This window comes from Onthophagus taurus, chromosome 3 (assembly GCF_036711975.1).
Source record: "Onthophagus taurus isolate NC chromosome 3, IU_Otau_3.0, whole genome shotgun sequence".
NCBI lineage: Eukaryota > Metazoa > Arthropoda > Insecta > Coleoptera > Scarabaeidae > Onthophagus > Onthophagus taurus.
Genome location: NC_091968.1, coordinates 23,925,431 through 23,940,841, shown reverse-complemented (window position 1 = coordinate 23,940,841; position 15,411 = coordinate 23,925,431). Strand labels below are relative to the sequence as shown.

General features: G+C 30.0%; 1 protein-coding gene across 2 annotated transcripts in view; it reads left to right on the top strand.

The window, feature by feature from the left end:
* The window catches only part of LOC111419426 (exostosin glycosyltransferase sotv), a 48,361-nt gene extending 34,727 nt beyond the window's left edge, over positions 1 to 13,634 (top strand). The window contains exons 4-9 of one of the 2 annotated variants that reach the window (XM_023052226.2): positions 1,131 to 1,518; positions 1,581 to 1,790; positions 6,712 to 7,442; positions 7,495 to 7,692; positions 13,063 to 13,304; positions 13,358 to 13,634. In XM_023052226.2, the coding sequence (XP_022907994.2) occupies positions 1,131 to 1,518; positions 1,581 to 1,790; positions 6,712 to 7,442; positions 7,495 to 7,692; positions 13,063 to 13,304; positions 13,358 to 13,579 (1,991 nt within the window). In that variant the 3' untranslated portion in view covers positions 13,580 to 13,634. Of the gene's footprint in view, positions 1 to 884; positions 1,519 to 1,580; positions 1,791 to 6,711; positions 7,443 to 7,494; positions 7,693 to 13,062; positions 13,305 to 13,357 lie in introns of those variants that run through there. The other variant, XM_023052224.2, reaches the window with a different exon arrangement.
* The last annotated feature ends 1,777 nt before the right edge of the window (positions 13,635 to 15,411 follow it).

The window sequence follows — 15,411 nt, the reverse complement described above, 5'->3', positions numbered from 1 at the left end:
AACTAAAAATAAATTAACCCGTAATAATAAAGTTATATACAATAATTAATAAAATCATTTTAACTACAATTAATTATTATTATTAATATTTTGCAATTAAACATTAAAATAAATTAATTTAAAATAATTATTTAAAAAAAGTGGTGTTAAGCCGCAACCAACAATACATCAAACTTATTTATACAACTAAAAATAAATTAATAATAATAATAATAAATTAATAATAATAATAATAAATTTATATAAAATAATTAATTTAAAACATATTAAATTATCAAAATTAATTAATTACGCATTAAAAAAATAATTAAATAAATAAAATCTAAGCCTAACCTAACACAACCTCAACAAGTGACGTTAAACGTCATTTACTTTTCCTTATAAAAAAACAAATTGTAATTAATTAATAATTACTAATAAAAATAAAAACATAAAAACATTTTAACTACAATTTTTTGTTATTATTTTGCAATTAAACATTAAAATAAATTAATTTAAAATAATTATTTAAAAAAAATGGGGTTAAGCCGCAACCAACAATACATCAAACTCTTTTATACAACTAAAAATAAATTAACCCGTAATAATAAAGTTATATACAACAATTAATAAAACCATTTTAACTACAATTAATTATTATTATTAATATTTTGCAATTAAACATTAAAAGGAATTAATTTAAAATAATTATTTTAAACAAAAGTGGGGTTAAGCCGCAACCAACAATACATCAAAACTTATTTATACAACTAAAAATAAATTAATAATAATAATAATAAATTTATATACAATAATTAATTTAAAACATATTAAATTATCAAAATTAATTAATTACGCATTAAAAAAATAATTAAATAAATAAAATCTAAACCTAACCTAACATAACCTCAAAAAGTGACGTCAAACGTCATTTACTTATCCTTATAAAAAAACTCATTAAAATCCATAAAAACCCCCAATTTGAACCTCTAAATTATAAAATGTAATCATAATGACCATTCCAATTAAATCAAAACCCTTAAAAATCTCATCCCACGATTTCACCCTCTACAAAAAATTTTTCATTTTCTTCTTTATAATCCTTCTTATTTCCTTTATTACAATCTCATTACAATTTATCGACTTTCCAGATGGGACGACGAAATATAAAAAGGTGAATCTGTACAATTTAAAATCAGCCCCTGAAGTGATAATAACCAATGGGCAAGATGAAGCGGCCCCGACGAATTCGAAGTGTACCTTTTGGGATTGTTTTAATATCTATAAATGTGGAATGACTGGTCATGATAGAATCACGGTTTATGTGTATCCTTTGAAGAAATATACTGATGAGAAAGGAATTCCTGTCACCGAAACAATGTCGAAAGAGTATTTTACAATACTTGAAACTATAGTTGAGTCAAAATATTACACTGCTAATCCTTATGAGGCTTGTTTATTCGTTCCTGCTATTGATACTTTAAGCCAGGAGAGATTAAGAGTTAATTTAACATCGAAAGTTTTAGCCACATTATCACAGTAAGTTAAAAATAAATAAAAAAAATAAAAGTGAGGTTAATTTTATTATTATTATGTTTTAGTTGGGGAAATGGGGTAAATCACCTCATTTTTAATATGTTAGCTGGAGTTTTTCCTGATTTTTCAACTACTCTCGAGATTAATACTGGAAAAGCTTTAATTGCAGGTGCTGATTTTGATAGTTACACCTTTCGATATGGATTTGATGTCTCTTTACCAGTATTTAGCCCTTTTGCTAAATTGGGTGAAATCAAAAATGTTCATAATCAAAGGTAAATTAATTTTATTTATTTCATAATGTTTAATTTGCTTTAAATTTAATTAAATACCAAAAAATCACTTTAAAGTTTCCAAAGACCATGCTAACCTAATTATTATGTATTTTTACACGACATTTGGTTAAAACGCATATTTTCGGGTGAAATACGGTTGTTTTTTAGATTTTCATGTTAAAATGTCGTTGTTTATTGTCTATAAAGTAAAGATAGACTAAAATCTATACCTGATGCTAGATACTGTTGGCAAAAGACTAAATTATTGCTATCAGAAGATTAAATATTAGTAGTAAAAGACTAAAAACTGCTTGGAAAGAGGAGACTATTTTAGAAAGCTACTTACTGCTTTTAAAATGCTAGATATTGTATAATTTTAAAATATTTTAATATCTAGCATATTGTATAATGTTAAAGGTTTTGAGCTACTTGGACAGGCGGAATACTGCTTCCAAGACTACTTATTGCTTTCAAAGGGTTTAATAATTGTTTGGAAACGAGATATGCTTTCCAAAAAGCTACCTACTGCTTCCACAATGTTAGATACTGCTGGAAAAGACTAATAACTGCTTAGAATACTGCTTCCAAGACTACTTATTGCTTCCAAAGACTGTAATAATTGTTTACAAAAGAGATATACTTTCCAAAAAGCTAACTACTGCTTCCACAATGTTAGCTACTGCTGGAAAAGACTAATAACTGCTTAGAAAGAAGAGATATGCTTTCCAAAAAGCTACCTACTGCTTCCACAATGTTAGATACTGCTGGAAAAGACTAATAACTGCTTAGAATATTGCTTCCAAGACTACTTATTGCTTCCAAAGACTGTAATAATTGTTTACAAAAGAGATATGCTTTCCAAAAAGCTACCTACTGCTTCCACAATGTTAGATACTGCTGGAAAAGACTAATAACTGCTTAGAATACTGCTTCCAAGACTACTTATTGCTTCCAAAGTCTGTAATAATTGTTTACAAAAGAGATATGCTTTCCAAAAAGCTACCTACTGCTTCCACAATGTTAGATACTGCTGGAAAAGACTAATAACTGCTTAGTATACTGCTCCCAAGACTACTTATTGTTTCAAAAGACTATAATAATTGTTTACAAGAGATATCTGCTTTCCAAAAAGCTACCTACTGCTTCCACAATGTTAGATACTGCTGGAAAAGACTAATAACTGTTTAGAATACTGCTTCCAAGACTACTTATTGCTTCCAAAGACTGTAATAATTGTTTACAAAAGAGATATGCTTTCCAAAAAGCAACCTACTGCTTCCACAATGTTAGATACTGCTGGAAAAGACTAATAACTGCTTAGAAAGAAGAGATATGCTTTCCAAAAAGCTACCTAATGCTGTCAGAATGCTAAATACTACTGGAATAGACTAATAACTACTTGGAGAGAAAAGATATGCTCTCTAAAAAGGTACCTACTGCTTCCAAAATGCTAGATACTGGTGGAAAAAATTACAATCTGCTTGGAGAAGACTAGATAGTGCTAACAAATAACTACAAACTGATTGGAAAGACGAGATACTACTTCCATAAGACTACTTACTGCTTTCAGAGCGCTATATACTACTAGAAAAGATTACGACCTGCTTGGAGAAGACTAAATACTGATGGGAGAAACTATGATCTGCTTGGAATGACAAGATACTGTTTCCAAAAGACTATTAACTACTTTGAGAATGCTAAATATTGTTGGCAAAGACTATTTAATACTTTCAGAAGACTATATACTGCTGCCAAAACACTACTAAGTGCTTGGAGATTACAATACTACTGGTTGAAGACTATTTACTCAAATTGTTCTTCTGTTGAGTGATATCTTTCTGTGTCCCTTCCATTACAGATTTAAAAATTGCTGCTACAACACTCGATTCTTTGTCACCCAGGATCCACCTAATTTACTGATCTATTTCAGAATTTTATGTAGAAATTCCACTTTGAGTTTCGGGTTGGGCATGGAGCAGAGGGTGGGTTGTAAATTCCGGGTTGGGTTAGCCATGCCCTACCCTCCTCTTTAACTTATTGGTTCCTGAATGCTAGATACTGTTGGCAAAAGAGTAATGATTGCTATCAGAAGATTAAATACTGCTAGTAAAAGACCGAAAACTGCTTGGAAAGAGGAAATACTATTTCAAAAAGTTACCTACTGCTTTTAAAATGCTAGATATTGCAGAAAAAGACCACTTACTGACTAGATACTGTTTTCAAAGTAATACCTATTGCTTCCAGAACGCTAAACACTGCTGTTCAAGATTTTGACCTACTTGGACAGACGGAATACTGCTTCTAAGACTACTAATGAATGCTAAATATTGTTGGAAAGACTACTAATTGCTTGAAGAAAGCTAGATATTGTTGGCAAAGACTATTTAATACTTTCAGAAGACTATATACTGCTGCAAAAACACTACTAAGTGCTTGGACATTACAATACTACTGGCTGAAAACTACTTACTGAAACTATTCTTCTGTTGAGTGATATCTTTCTGTCTCATCATTATAGATTTAAAAATTGCTGCTATAACACTCGATTCATTCCACTTTGAGTAAAGGTTAATTTACATTTAAACTATTGTGAATTTCTCAAATGTTAGGCATGGAGCAGACAAAGTCGTCTTCAGACGAAGATTATATTAAACCCGATACTTTCTAGATCTAGGTGTAGTGTTAGTTCTAGTTTTACACTACCACTATCACTAGAACTAACACAAGACCTAGAACTAGAATCATTCAGGTTTAACCGTCTTGAGAGACATTTGCAACTTGTCTGCATGGGAATTTTAACATTAATGGCTTAGATATGAATGACTGTTATACCAGTCGGTTCATTTCTACTATTAAACAGTTTAGCCTTCAACAAATTATCACAACACATTGATTGACTTTGTGATTTTAAATGTAGATGCTCCTTTTTTTGAATCGGGTGTGACAACTATACATAATATATATAAAATTTAGGTATTTAAATAAAATAACTTCTTTCTCGCTATAAAAAAATAATATATTCAGAACCGGTTTCGGCTAATAAGGCATCGTCAAAGATAAAATAAAAACTTAAACATAAATTAAAAATTTTATGTAAAAATGATAAAATAACAAGAAAACTACACCACAAAGACGAATGAACTGACAGTCGATTTAATTTATGTTTAAGTTTTTATTTTATCTGACAATTCAGCTGATGATGGCTTATTAGCCGAAATCAGTTCTGAATATATTAATTTTTTATAGCGAGAAAGAAGTTATTTTATTTAAATACCTACATTTTATATACCTTTATGACTCGCAACATGAATTATATATATATATAGTCTCCGATTTTTCTGGTGGTTTTTATGACTCTCAGAAATAGTAGTGGCAGTAATTTTTTTATTTTATTTAAATATGAATCATTTAACATTTTTAACCGGCGATTGTCGTTAATTCAAGATTCTTCATCAGTGTCATAATAGTTGTCACTTTTCGTGCATTCTAATTTGTTGTCATCAGAAGAATCGTCAACACTAATAATAAAACGCTGTACATACAGGGTGGGCCAAATTGGACACTTTTAAAGGGAAATTCCTCTTTTTATAAGAGATAGAGGAAAAATGATATCAGTGTCTGAGGCTTGATTTTTATAAGAAACTTAATGGCGAAAACCTCATATCGATATCTCTTACGATTTCAGAAATACAGGGTGTTTTTCGAAAAGTAGTCATAACTTTTTTCTTATTGATAAATCTTCCTAAAACATTTCCAAAGCAACTTTTTATGTAGAATTCGATGGAATATGTTAGGTTTCCCTCAAAGCAATATTTTAGTAGTTATTGACATAAATATGTTTTTTTTAAATGGAACACCCCCTATATATTTTTGCAAATTCGACGAGAACATAAAATTTCCTTTACAAAAATATATATCTCGTTTAAGTCTTCTTTGAAATATACAACTTAGAAACTTTTCAGATTTTCAAATGCCCTTTTCTGAAAAACAGCCTGTATCTCTGAAATCCTAAGAGATATCGATACAAATCTTCGACATTTTTCACGTGTTTTACGCACTGCGACCACAATTCGGATGAAATATTATTACATTCCTCACGAATTATATTAATATTGTTAATATAATCTAAAATTAATATAATTCTAAAACATAACATGCTGATCACTCACTTATCTTTGTTGTCTTTTGATTTACATCGTTCTATAATTAAAAGCATTACTTATAGAGACTTCAGAAACTTTAACTTTGAAATTTTTCTGGATCAGCTGAGGGCACTTCGTTGGCAGGAATTTTTGCACCTGCCGAATATTAACGATAAAGTTGATTTTTTTAATTATCTTATTATTAATCTTTTTTTTTAAATTCCCTTGTGTTACGGACAACATTAAATTTCTTATGAGATTGAGAAATACAATAAATTTAAATTCTCTAACTCACCTTCTGATTTTACTTACTACAAATAACTACGTAACTTCACCAATATTGCACTCCAACGTAAAAAGAAAGCCTTTTTATCTCACGCATTTAGGCATAATAATTCAAAAAAACTATGGGGTGACTTTAAGTCTTTGGGAGTTTGTAAAAATAAAACTAGTGGCATTCCTAGTAACATTGGCGGTGCTGATTCCATTAACAATTTTTTCCTATCCTCTCAAAATAACAGCCTTGGTGATGCAGATCTTATATACAATTCTATAATTGTAATTTCTAGTAAGCTGTACTTTCCTCTAAAAATGAAAGGTGTGATGGTATTAGTGTAAAAATGTTGTTGTTGTGTTGCCTTGTTATTGTTCCATATTTGTGTCATATTATTAATTGTTCTCTGGAATTTGGGGTCTATCCTAACCAATGGAAAACTACATTGGTTTTACTTGATGATTTTTGAATTTTTCCATTAATTCTAAAAATATTTTATTTTCAGGGACTGGTTAGTTCTTTCAACTCAAATATCGATTGATCCATATTTCGCTCAAGAACTTCAAGATCTTCAACTACTCCATTCCAACGATCTTCTCATTTTAGACGAATGCAGAGAAGATAAAAATTATACTCGCCGTTGCGACGTTGAAACTCAACACAAATATCGTTATCCACAAATTTTACAAAAAAGCAAATTTTGTTTGGTTTTTCGTGGCGAACGAATGGGACAATTGGTGCTTTTAGAAGCGATGGCTGCGGGTTGTGTTCCCGTTATAGTCGAAGACGGAGTTGTGATGCCGTTTCATAACGTAATTGATTGGAAACGAGCCGCCGTTTTTATAATGGAGGAACATATTCGGGGGTTAATGGATGTTTTGGCGAATATTTCCGAGGAGAGGCGATTAAGAATGAGGAAACAAGTTCTTTTTTTGTATCGGAGTTATTTTAAGGGGATTAAAGAGATTGTTGGGACGGTTTTGGATGTGATTCAAGACCGGGTTTATCCCCAATGGGGGCGAGTTTATGACGATTGGAATATGTCACCTGAAGAGAAGTTAACGAATCCTTTGTTTTTGCCGATAACAGCGCCGAGGAACGAAGGATTTACGGCGGTTATTTTGACTTATGATCGAGTTCAAAGTTTGTTTGTGCTCATTGAGAAGTTGGCTAAAGTTCCTAGTTTGATGAAGGTTATCGTTGTTTGGAATAATCAAAGAAAATCTCCACCATCTTGTTAGTACTTATTTTTAATAATTTTTAATAATCATGGATGTTTTAATTTTAGTGTCATCATTCCCTCAAATACAAAAACCGCTGAAAATCATTCAAACGCGAGCGAATAAACTTTCAAATCGATTTTATCCTTATGAAGAAATCCAAACTGAAGCCGTTTTAAGCATTGATGATGATATTGTTATGTTGACAGCTGATGAATTGGAGTTTGGTTATGAAGTTTGGCGAGAATTTCCTGATAGATTAATCGGTACAAATTAATTTATCTTTTTAATGTTTTAATTATTTATGCTTAAAGAGCTTGTTAAAGCTTGTAGAAGAGTTTGTTGCATTGTAATAGGCTATGTGGGAAACAATAAGAGTTAGAAGAAAAGTAGCTTACATGTCATGATCTCGTTTTTCGAGAAACTGCTAATGCTAAAAGCCTTAAAGCGCTATCGTCTTTTGTTTTTCCCCTAAAGGCCAAAATTGAAAATATCATAAAACCAGCAAATGCAATTATCTTGGTTACTATTATAGGTGGAGTATTATAACTATGACATTATATGGACACTTTTTTACAGCGAATTTGACGACGTAGTCAAAAAAAATTTTTCTGTTTTAGATTTTGAGATATGACAATTTTCGTTGTTTTAAATGGTAATAACCACTGATTATTTGCTTATTAAATTCGTTATTTTTTTCTGATTACAAAAATATAGGGTTTGACAGGTCTAATTCTTATTGTTTTAAAATAAAGTTAAAAATAAACTTTTTTAATGTCGTAGAAGAAGTTAAATTTACAGTTTCCTGTAAATTAGAACTAAAAATTTAAAAAAAATATTTCTGACTATTTAAAACTATTTAATTTATATTTGTTTTACACAAAAGTTAGAATTATTTCACATTTTTTATTAATATTTAATATTATTATTAAATGACTTGATAAATTATTGATAGATGGCGTATATGATAAATTAAGTGATCGCGTTGCTAGGATACCGGAATAAACAGAATTTTAAAAATACTATAATATTTGTACTGCTATATTACATGAAGAATTGTTCAAAGTTGCTACCATTTTGATGCACACATTGTTCACAAAGTTCAGTAATGCATTTAATTGCATTTAGAATAGTTAGGGATGTTGCTGTAAATATCAAAAGCATCATTTACAGCAATTTTCCATTTCAATTTAGTTCAATTCTAAATAGTATATACGCCTTTCTTGATATATCCCCATAAAAAGAAGTTCAAAATAGATAAATGGGTGATCTTGCTGGCCATCGCGTTGGACCATGCGTGTATAGGCCAGCTACCAGGAAATTCGGCTCACTAACTGCGCATTATGAGCGGGAGCTCTGTGTGTTGAAAATAAATATTATTTAACCCAATAACAGATATCATCCAAAATATCTGACAAAGCTTCTTTCAACAATAGCGATTAGCGCAAAGGTTTCCTTCGTATATTTTATAAACAATTCGTGGCCCAATAATAAAACATGCCACGTTAAAACCGAGTTTTCCTTGACGCTCCCGCTCAATTACATACAAAACATACCGAGCAATTTGAAAATCAAAAATTGATTATTGCTTAAAATTGAAGATGGCGTTGGAAAATCGGAATGTAAACGACAGAGTTACAGCTTGGGGCGTTTTTTATCTGACACCCTGTATATATATTAGTGGTGGAACAGGAATTAGTATTTCTTTTAGGTGTTGGACAGTGCAGATAATAATCAAGTTCATTGAATGCAACTTTATTTATCATTAGCAACCTCATTATAACAATCCTAATATGATAAAATCTCTTGTTGCAGTTTCGTCTAGTTTTCTTCTCTTCGCTTGTAATTCATCATCACATTGATTACTAACAGAACTGTCGCTATGTGTTAGTTTTTGAGAAAATAATATTTGAAGTTTAGAAAAAATTTTCGATGTTGCAATTTTCATCGATAATTTTCAAAATTTGCTATAAAATTCATTTCTTGAAGGATCCTTGTGGAAATATCACCCATTATTAATTAATGTATCCTCTTTTTAATGCAAAAAGCAGTTTTGAAAAATCACTTTTAGTTCTTGAGAAATAAATTTTTAAAGTAATCGACAATTTTTTCGAATTTTGCAATTTTCGCCGATTAAGATTTGAAAATTCGTATAAAATCGATTTCTTGGAATATGAGGATTAAAATTTCCCAAAGTGTTAATAAAAGTGTCCTCTTTCCAATGAACCAACCCGTTTTGAAAAATAACTTTTAGTTTTTGAGAAAACAATGTTTTAAGTTTTGATAAAATTTTCGATAATTCTCAAAATTCGTTATAAAATTCATTTCTTAAAGGATCCTTGTGGAAATATCGCCAATTATTAATTAAAGTATCCTCTTTTTAGAGTTGCTTCGTTAGTTAAATCAGCATCAAAAAAATTCATTTTGTATCTTGAATCCACATAAGTTGACATATCTTACCAGCTTTCTTATTAATTTCATTTTTATTCAAATATCGCAATAATGTGGCAATATAGGGTTCACTTCAAAAATTCACCAGAAATTATAACCATAATGGCCGGATAGATATGCCGGATATCCAGCCGAAGAGGATGCCGAATATCCGGCTTTTCGCAGCTTTGTAGTTACTGTTAGTTCTAGTTTTATTCGTTATGCAGCGCTAGATTATTGTATATTTTTATTGAACTAAAAGTAGAACTAACACTAGACCAACAACTAGAATCATTCGGATACTTTTTCATTCCGACATCTTTTTATATTAACTATGGATTATATAATTAACGATTGTAATTGTTAATATTAAAAAGATTTTGGTTCTATGTTTAATAAATAAATGTCTTGGTAGAGGTTTTGTTAGGATGTCTGCTACATTTTCAACAGTAGGTACATATTGCATGTTAATAGTTTTATTTTTTATTAATTCTTTAAGAAAATAATTTCTGTTATCAATATATTTAGACCTCTGCGAATTTTCAAACGAATTTGCCATAAAAATTGTGCTTTTGTTGTCGCAGTGCATAACTCCATTTGCTTTTCCATCAAAATCTTCTAATTATTTCTTGTGCTGAAATAATCTCTCCATGAATTCGGATTCTGCAGCTGATAAAGCTACAAATTTCTGTTTTCTATCTGATTCTATCTGATTTATCAGTTGCCCAATTAGAATCAGTATAAGCAATCAAGTTATTGCTTGTCCTATTTAACTTATAATTAATTAAGGCCTAAATCCTTAGTTCCTTTTAAACATCATATAAGTTAATCATATCTGTTTGATTTATATTTAAACTTTTATCTATATGCACTATATTTACTCCTAAATATGTCTTCACATTTACTAATTTCAATTTATTTACCATTTCTTCTATATTTATATCTTCTCCAATTATCAATAAATCATCAACATAAACTAAGAACCATATTTTCTTATCAATTTATAAACAACAATCATAAAGTCATCGTTTCAACTTGTACTTTAAAACAACTTCGTTGAATTTTGTATTCCATGCTTTTGGAGGAGTTTCAGGTATTTTGACGTTAATTTATCATTCAACCTCAGTATTTTCACCTTTCGAGTATTTTGTTCAGGAATGCTCCAATTGTCTGATATTCCATCCTTTTTTTATTGCATGATCTAACATTACTTTTATTGTACTTGTTTTTGCCACTGGGACATATATAAATTTATAAATATCTTCATCTTTTTGTTGAAATCCTCTGGCCACTAATCTTGCTTTATTTGTGCCATCTATTTTGTTTCTATAGCTTTCTTTCTTCCCATGTTTTTAGTTTTTCTAATGAATTTAATTCGTTTTCTATTGCCATTTTTGTTCATTTACAGCCTCTTGAAATGTTTCAGGATCTTCAGCGTTTACATTTAAACTATAAATGTTGTATAATTCGTAATCTGAAAAGTGTTTAGGTATTTTAACTTGTCGACCAGATTTAGTGCGTTTCTCTGTCGTAGTTTCATTATCTTCATATTCAATCAGGTTTTTTACATTATCCCTTTTTATTGTATGTACTTTTTCCCTTGTAACAACTATTTCTTCAATTTGTTCATTATTACGAATTCTCTTAAAATCCCACGAAGTTTTCATCAAATATCACATCTCTAGCATTGATTATTTCATTAGTTCAGTAATTCCATAATCTAATCTATAACCACCATTACAATATCCTATCATTATATTATAAGGATTTGCACGTTGATTTCCTCAACAATACATTATTAAAGGTATTTCAGTTTTAGTTTAACTCCAACCCTTTTTATTCACCTCTCAACCTGTCCGAACCTGTTCTTTTTTGACGTCATCAAAACTTCTCGAACGCGGGAATCACTTCGCGACTTCTTTCTAATGAACCAACCCGTTTTGAAAAATAACTTTTAGTTTTTGAGAAAGCAATATTTAAACTTTTGATAAAATTTGTGATGTTGCAATTTTCATCGATAATTTTCAAAATTCGCTAGAAAATTAATTTCTTAAAGGATCGTTGCGGAAATATCACCAATTATTAATTAAAGTATCCTCTTTTTAATGCAACAAGCCGTTTTGAAAAATCACTTTTAGTTCTTGAGAATTAAATTTTTGAAATGATGAAAATTTTTTCGAATTTTGTAATTTTCGCCGATTAAGTTTTAAAAATTCGTATAAAATCGATTTCTTGGAATATGAGTATGAAAATTTCCCAAAATGTTAATAAAAGTGCCCTTTTTCCAATGAACCAACCCGTTTTGAAAAATAACTTTTAGTTTTTGAGAAAACAATATTTGAAGTTTTGATAAAATTTATGATGTTGCAATTTTCATCGATAAGTTGCAAAATGCTCTATAAAATTAATTTCTTGAAGGATCCTTGTGGAAATATTAGTAATTATTAATTAAAGTATCCTCTTTTTAATGCAAAAAGCCGTTTTGAAAAATCACTTTTAGTTCTTGAGAAATAAATTTTTGAAGTAATTGACAATTTTTTCGAATTTTGCAATTTTTGTCGATTAAGTTTTAAAAATTCGTATAAAATCGATTTCTTGGAATATGAGTTTGAAAATTTCCCAAAATGTTAATGAAAGTGTCTTCTTTCCAATGAACCAACCCGTTTTGAAAAATAACTTTTCGTTTTTGAGAAACTACTCTCTCAATCCTATCCGAACCTGTTCTTTTCTGACGTCTTCGAAACTACTCGAACGCGGGAACCACTTCGACCTCCACACCACACTACCAACCTAAATTCACTCACACAAAATATCCCTAACATCCGTGTGTATTAATTCTCCAATTTATCGAGCTTCTTTATTGAATCTCGCGAATGCTTTTCTTGTCTATCTCTAAACTATGTAAAAATAGAAGGAAAGAGGAAACATTTTCAGATCCTAAAATTGTTTAATTTTTGCAATAATTAATGTTAAAATTCAAAATCCCCTTTATAAAAGCTTTGGTGACGTTTACGAGAAAGCACAAACGTGCATCGTTCGAATCTCTTCTTCTAGCGCATAAGATTTCTCGTGGCATCTCGCTCATCACCTTTTATTGATTTTTATTTCAACCAACCGCGTGCGAAACGATGGTGACGTCACCAAAGTTGTAACCAGATTCATATTTTTATATTCAACATTTAATTTAGATTATAATTTTTTTTTAGGTTACCCATCGCGAACTCACATTTGGGATAACACCACGTTATCGTGGAAATACGAATCCGAATGGACTAATGAAATATCGATGGTGTTAACTGGAGCCGCTTTTTTACATAAATATTGGCATTATTTATACACGACTTCGATGCCTTCTGAAGTTAAAGATTGGGTTGACGATCATATGAATTGTGAGGATATCGCAATGAATTTTTTGGTGGCTAATGTTACAAATAAACCTCCCATTAAGGTTAGAACATTAAAATTAATTTTAGATTTAATTATTATTTAATCATTTTTTAGGTGGCGCCGAGGAAAAAATTTAAATGCCCCGAATGTGTTAATAACGAGATGTTATCAGCCGATTTAGGACACATGATCGAACGTTCAAAATGCGTCGATCGATTTGCGAAAGCTTTTGGACGAATGCCGTTAAAATCGGTGGAATTTCGCGCGGATCCGGTGCTTTATAAAGATCCGTTTCCTGAGAAACTTAAAAGATTTAATGATATCGGAAGTTTGTAATTTTTTTTTATATTTTAATATTTGTGGAATTATTTATTTGTGCCATTGTTTTAAATTGAGTTTATTTATTAATAATTAATAATAAAAATTTTTTTTATTATTTAGGATCCTATAACCAGTCTCATTTAGGTAAGTAATGATAAAATTATTAAGTTAATACGAAATAATCCCACGAACTTTTAAATTTCGGGTTAGTTTTTAACAGAAATCTACAAAAACCGAAACAAACGGTCGATTAACGACGGCGACGCCGACGAAATTCCCGAAATTTTTCATCGGAACGTCTCAATCCGTTTAGTTCGTTTTAATTTATTTTATTTTTATTCTTTATGTTCTTTTTTTCGGGAGGACAACCGCAACGATCGTCGAAAAAGAGTTTTCGATTCGAACCGAGACCGTCCTGCAGCTAATTAATTCGTCATATACATGCTGGAAACACACCTCGTACGATTTTTCTTCTTCTTTTTGAGGCGAATTTCTCGAAAAGAGACCGAACCCGATCCGGTAGGTCAACTTTTTTTTTTATTATTCCTTTTACTTCCAATTACAGACCAAGATCTTTGAATAAACTGAAATGTTTTTTTGAATTAAAGTTGTGAAACGATATCCAAAGATTTTGTAAAATATATTTAGGGACACTTTTATCATCTCGTTAAAATTCTCTGAAAGATTTGTGGGTTAACATTGATTTTTCCCTCAATTATTTTATAGAAATGTAAATAAAATTCGTTTTCGCACTTTAAATGGATTTTTTATTTTTATTTTTCTCTACCGGTTTCGCTATTTGTTATACCATCATCAGGAGAATACGTCAAAAGCATCTTACTAAAGAAGTTACTGGGCATTTCTTTTTTGTAAAATTATGATTAGAGAGGATTAACCTAAAAAAATTATAATTAACAATAATTTTACAAAATTCTAGTAGTAAATATAATTACTAATAAGTAAGATACTTTTGTAACCATTGACGTATTCTCCTGATGATGCCAACAAATAGCGAAACCGGTAGAGAAATAATAAAAATAAATCCATTTAAAGTGCGAAAACGAATTTTATTTACATCAAACATAAAATGGAAAGAAAATCATTAAATAATATTTTATAGAAAGATTTTTTCTTTATTATTTAGATACTCTTGAAAATAAAGATCATCTGTCAAGTAAAATATTATTTCAAGAAAGTTTTTTTTGGTAAAAACCAGGATGTTTTAAGCTGCATCAAGTTAAAAGAGAAAATATCATCATGAATCAAATCAATAAAGGAGATTCCAGGTATTTGAGCAGTTCTCACTATTTTATTTTTATTTATCTCACATAAATTTATACTTCCTCTGTCCTATAACAGTTGCTACATTTCAGTTTAATGTAAAAATTATTGTAAATATGAAATGCACAAGCGATTTATCTAGATACATAAGGTAGACAATATAACAATCAAAGTGTGCCATGACCAAAACCTACTTAATTATTGCACTTGTTTTGTGATAATTAGTTTCCTTATGTCAAATTTGACTTTTTGAGCGATTTAACCGCTATACATTCAAAATGGACAAAAATATTTCGGAATACATTCAAACAGCTGGCAAAAAGTGTAGAAAGTTTAACAACGACCAACGTAAGCAAATCTTACATTATTTATTACAAAATGTCAGTTTTCTTGCCGTCGTTCAACGATCTCCAAATTGTGGTTACGAGCTAAAAATAACAATTCTAACATTAATGTTGGTTCCCTTAAAAATAGATGTGGACGGAAAGTCAAAGGTTATAGCCAGCAAATTGCAAACATTTCTTCTCTTCCTTTGTATAAACGAACTACCATTAAATTAATTAGCT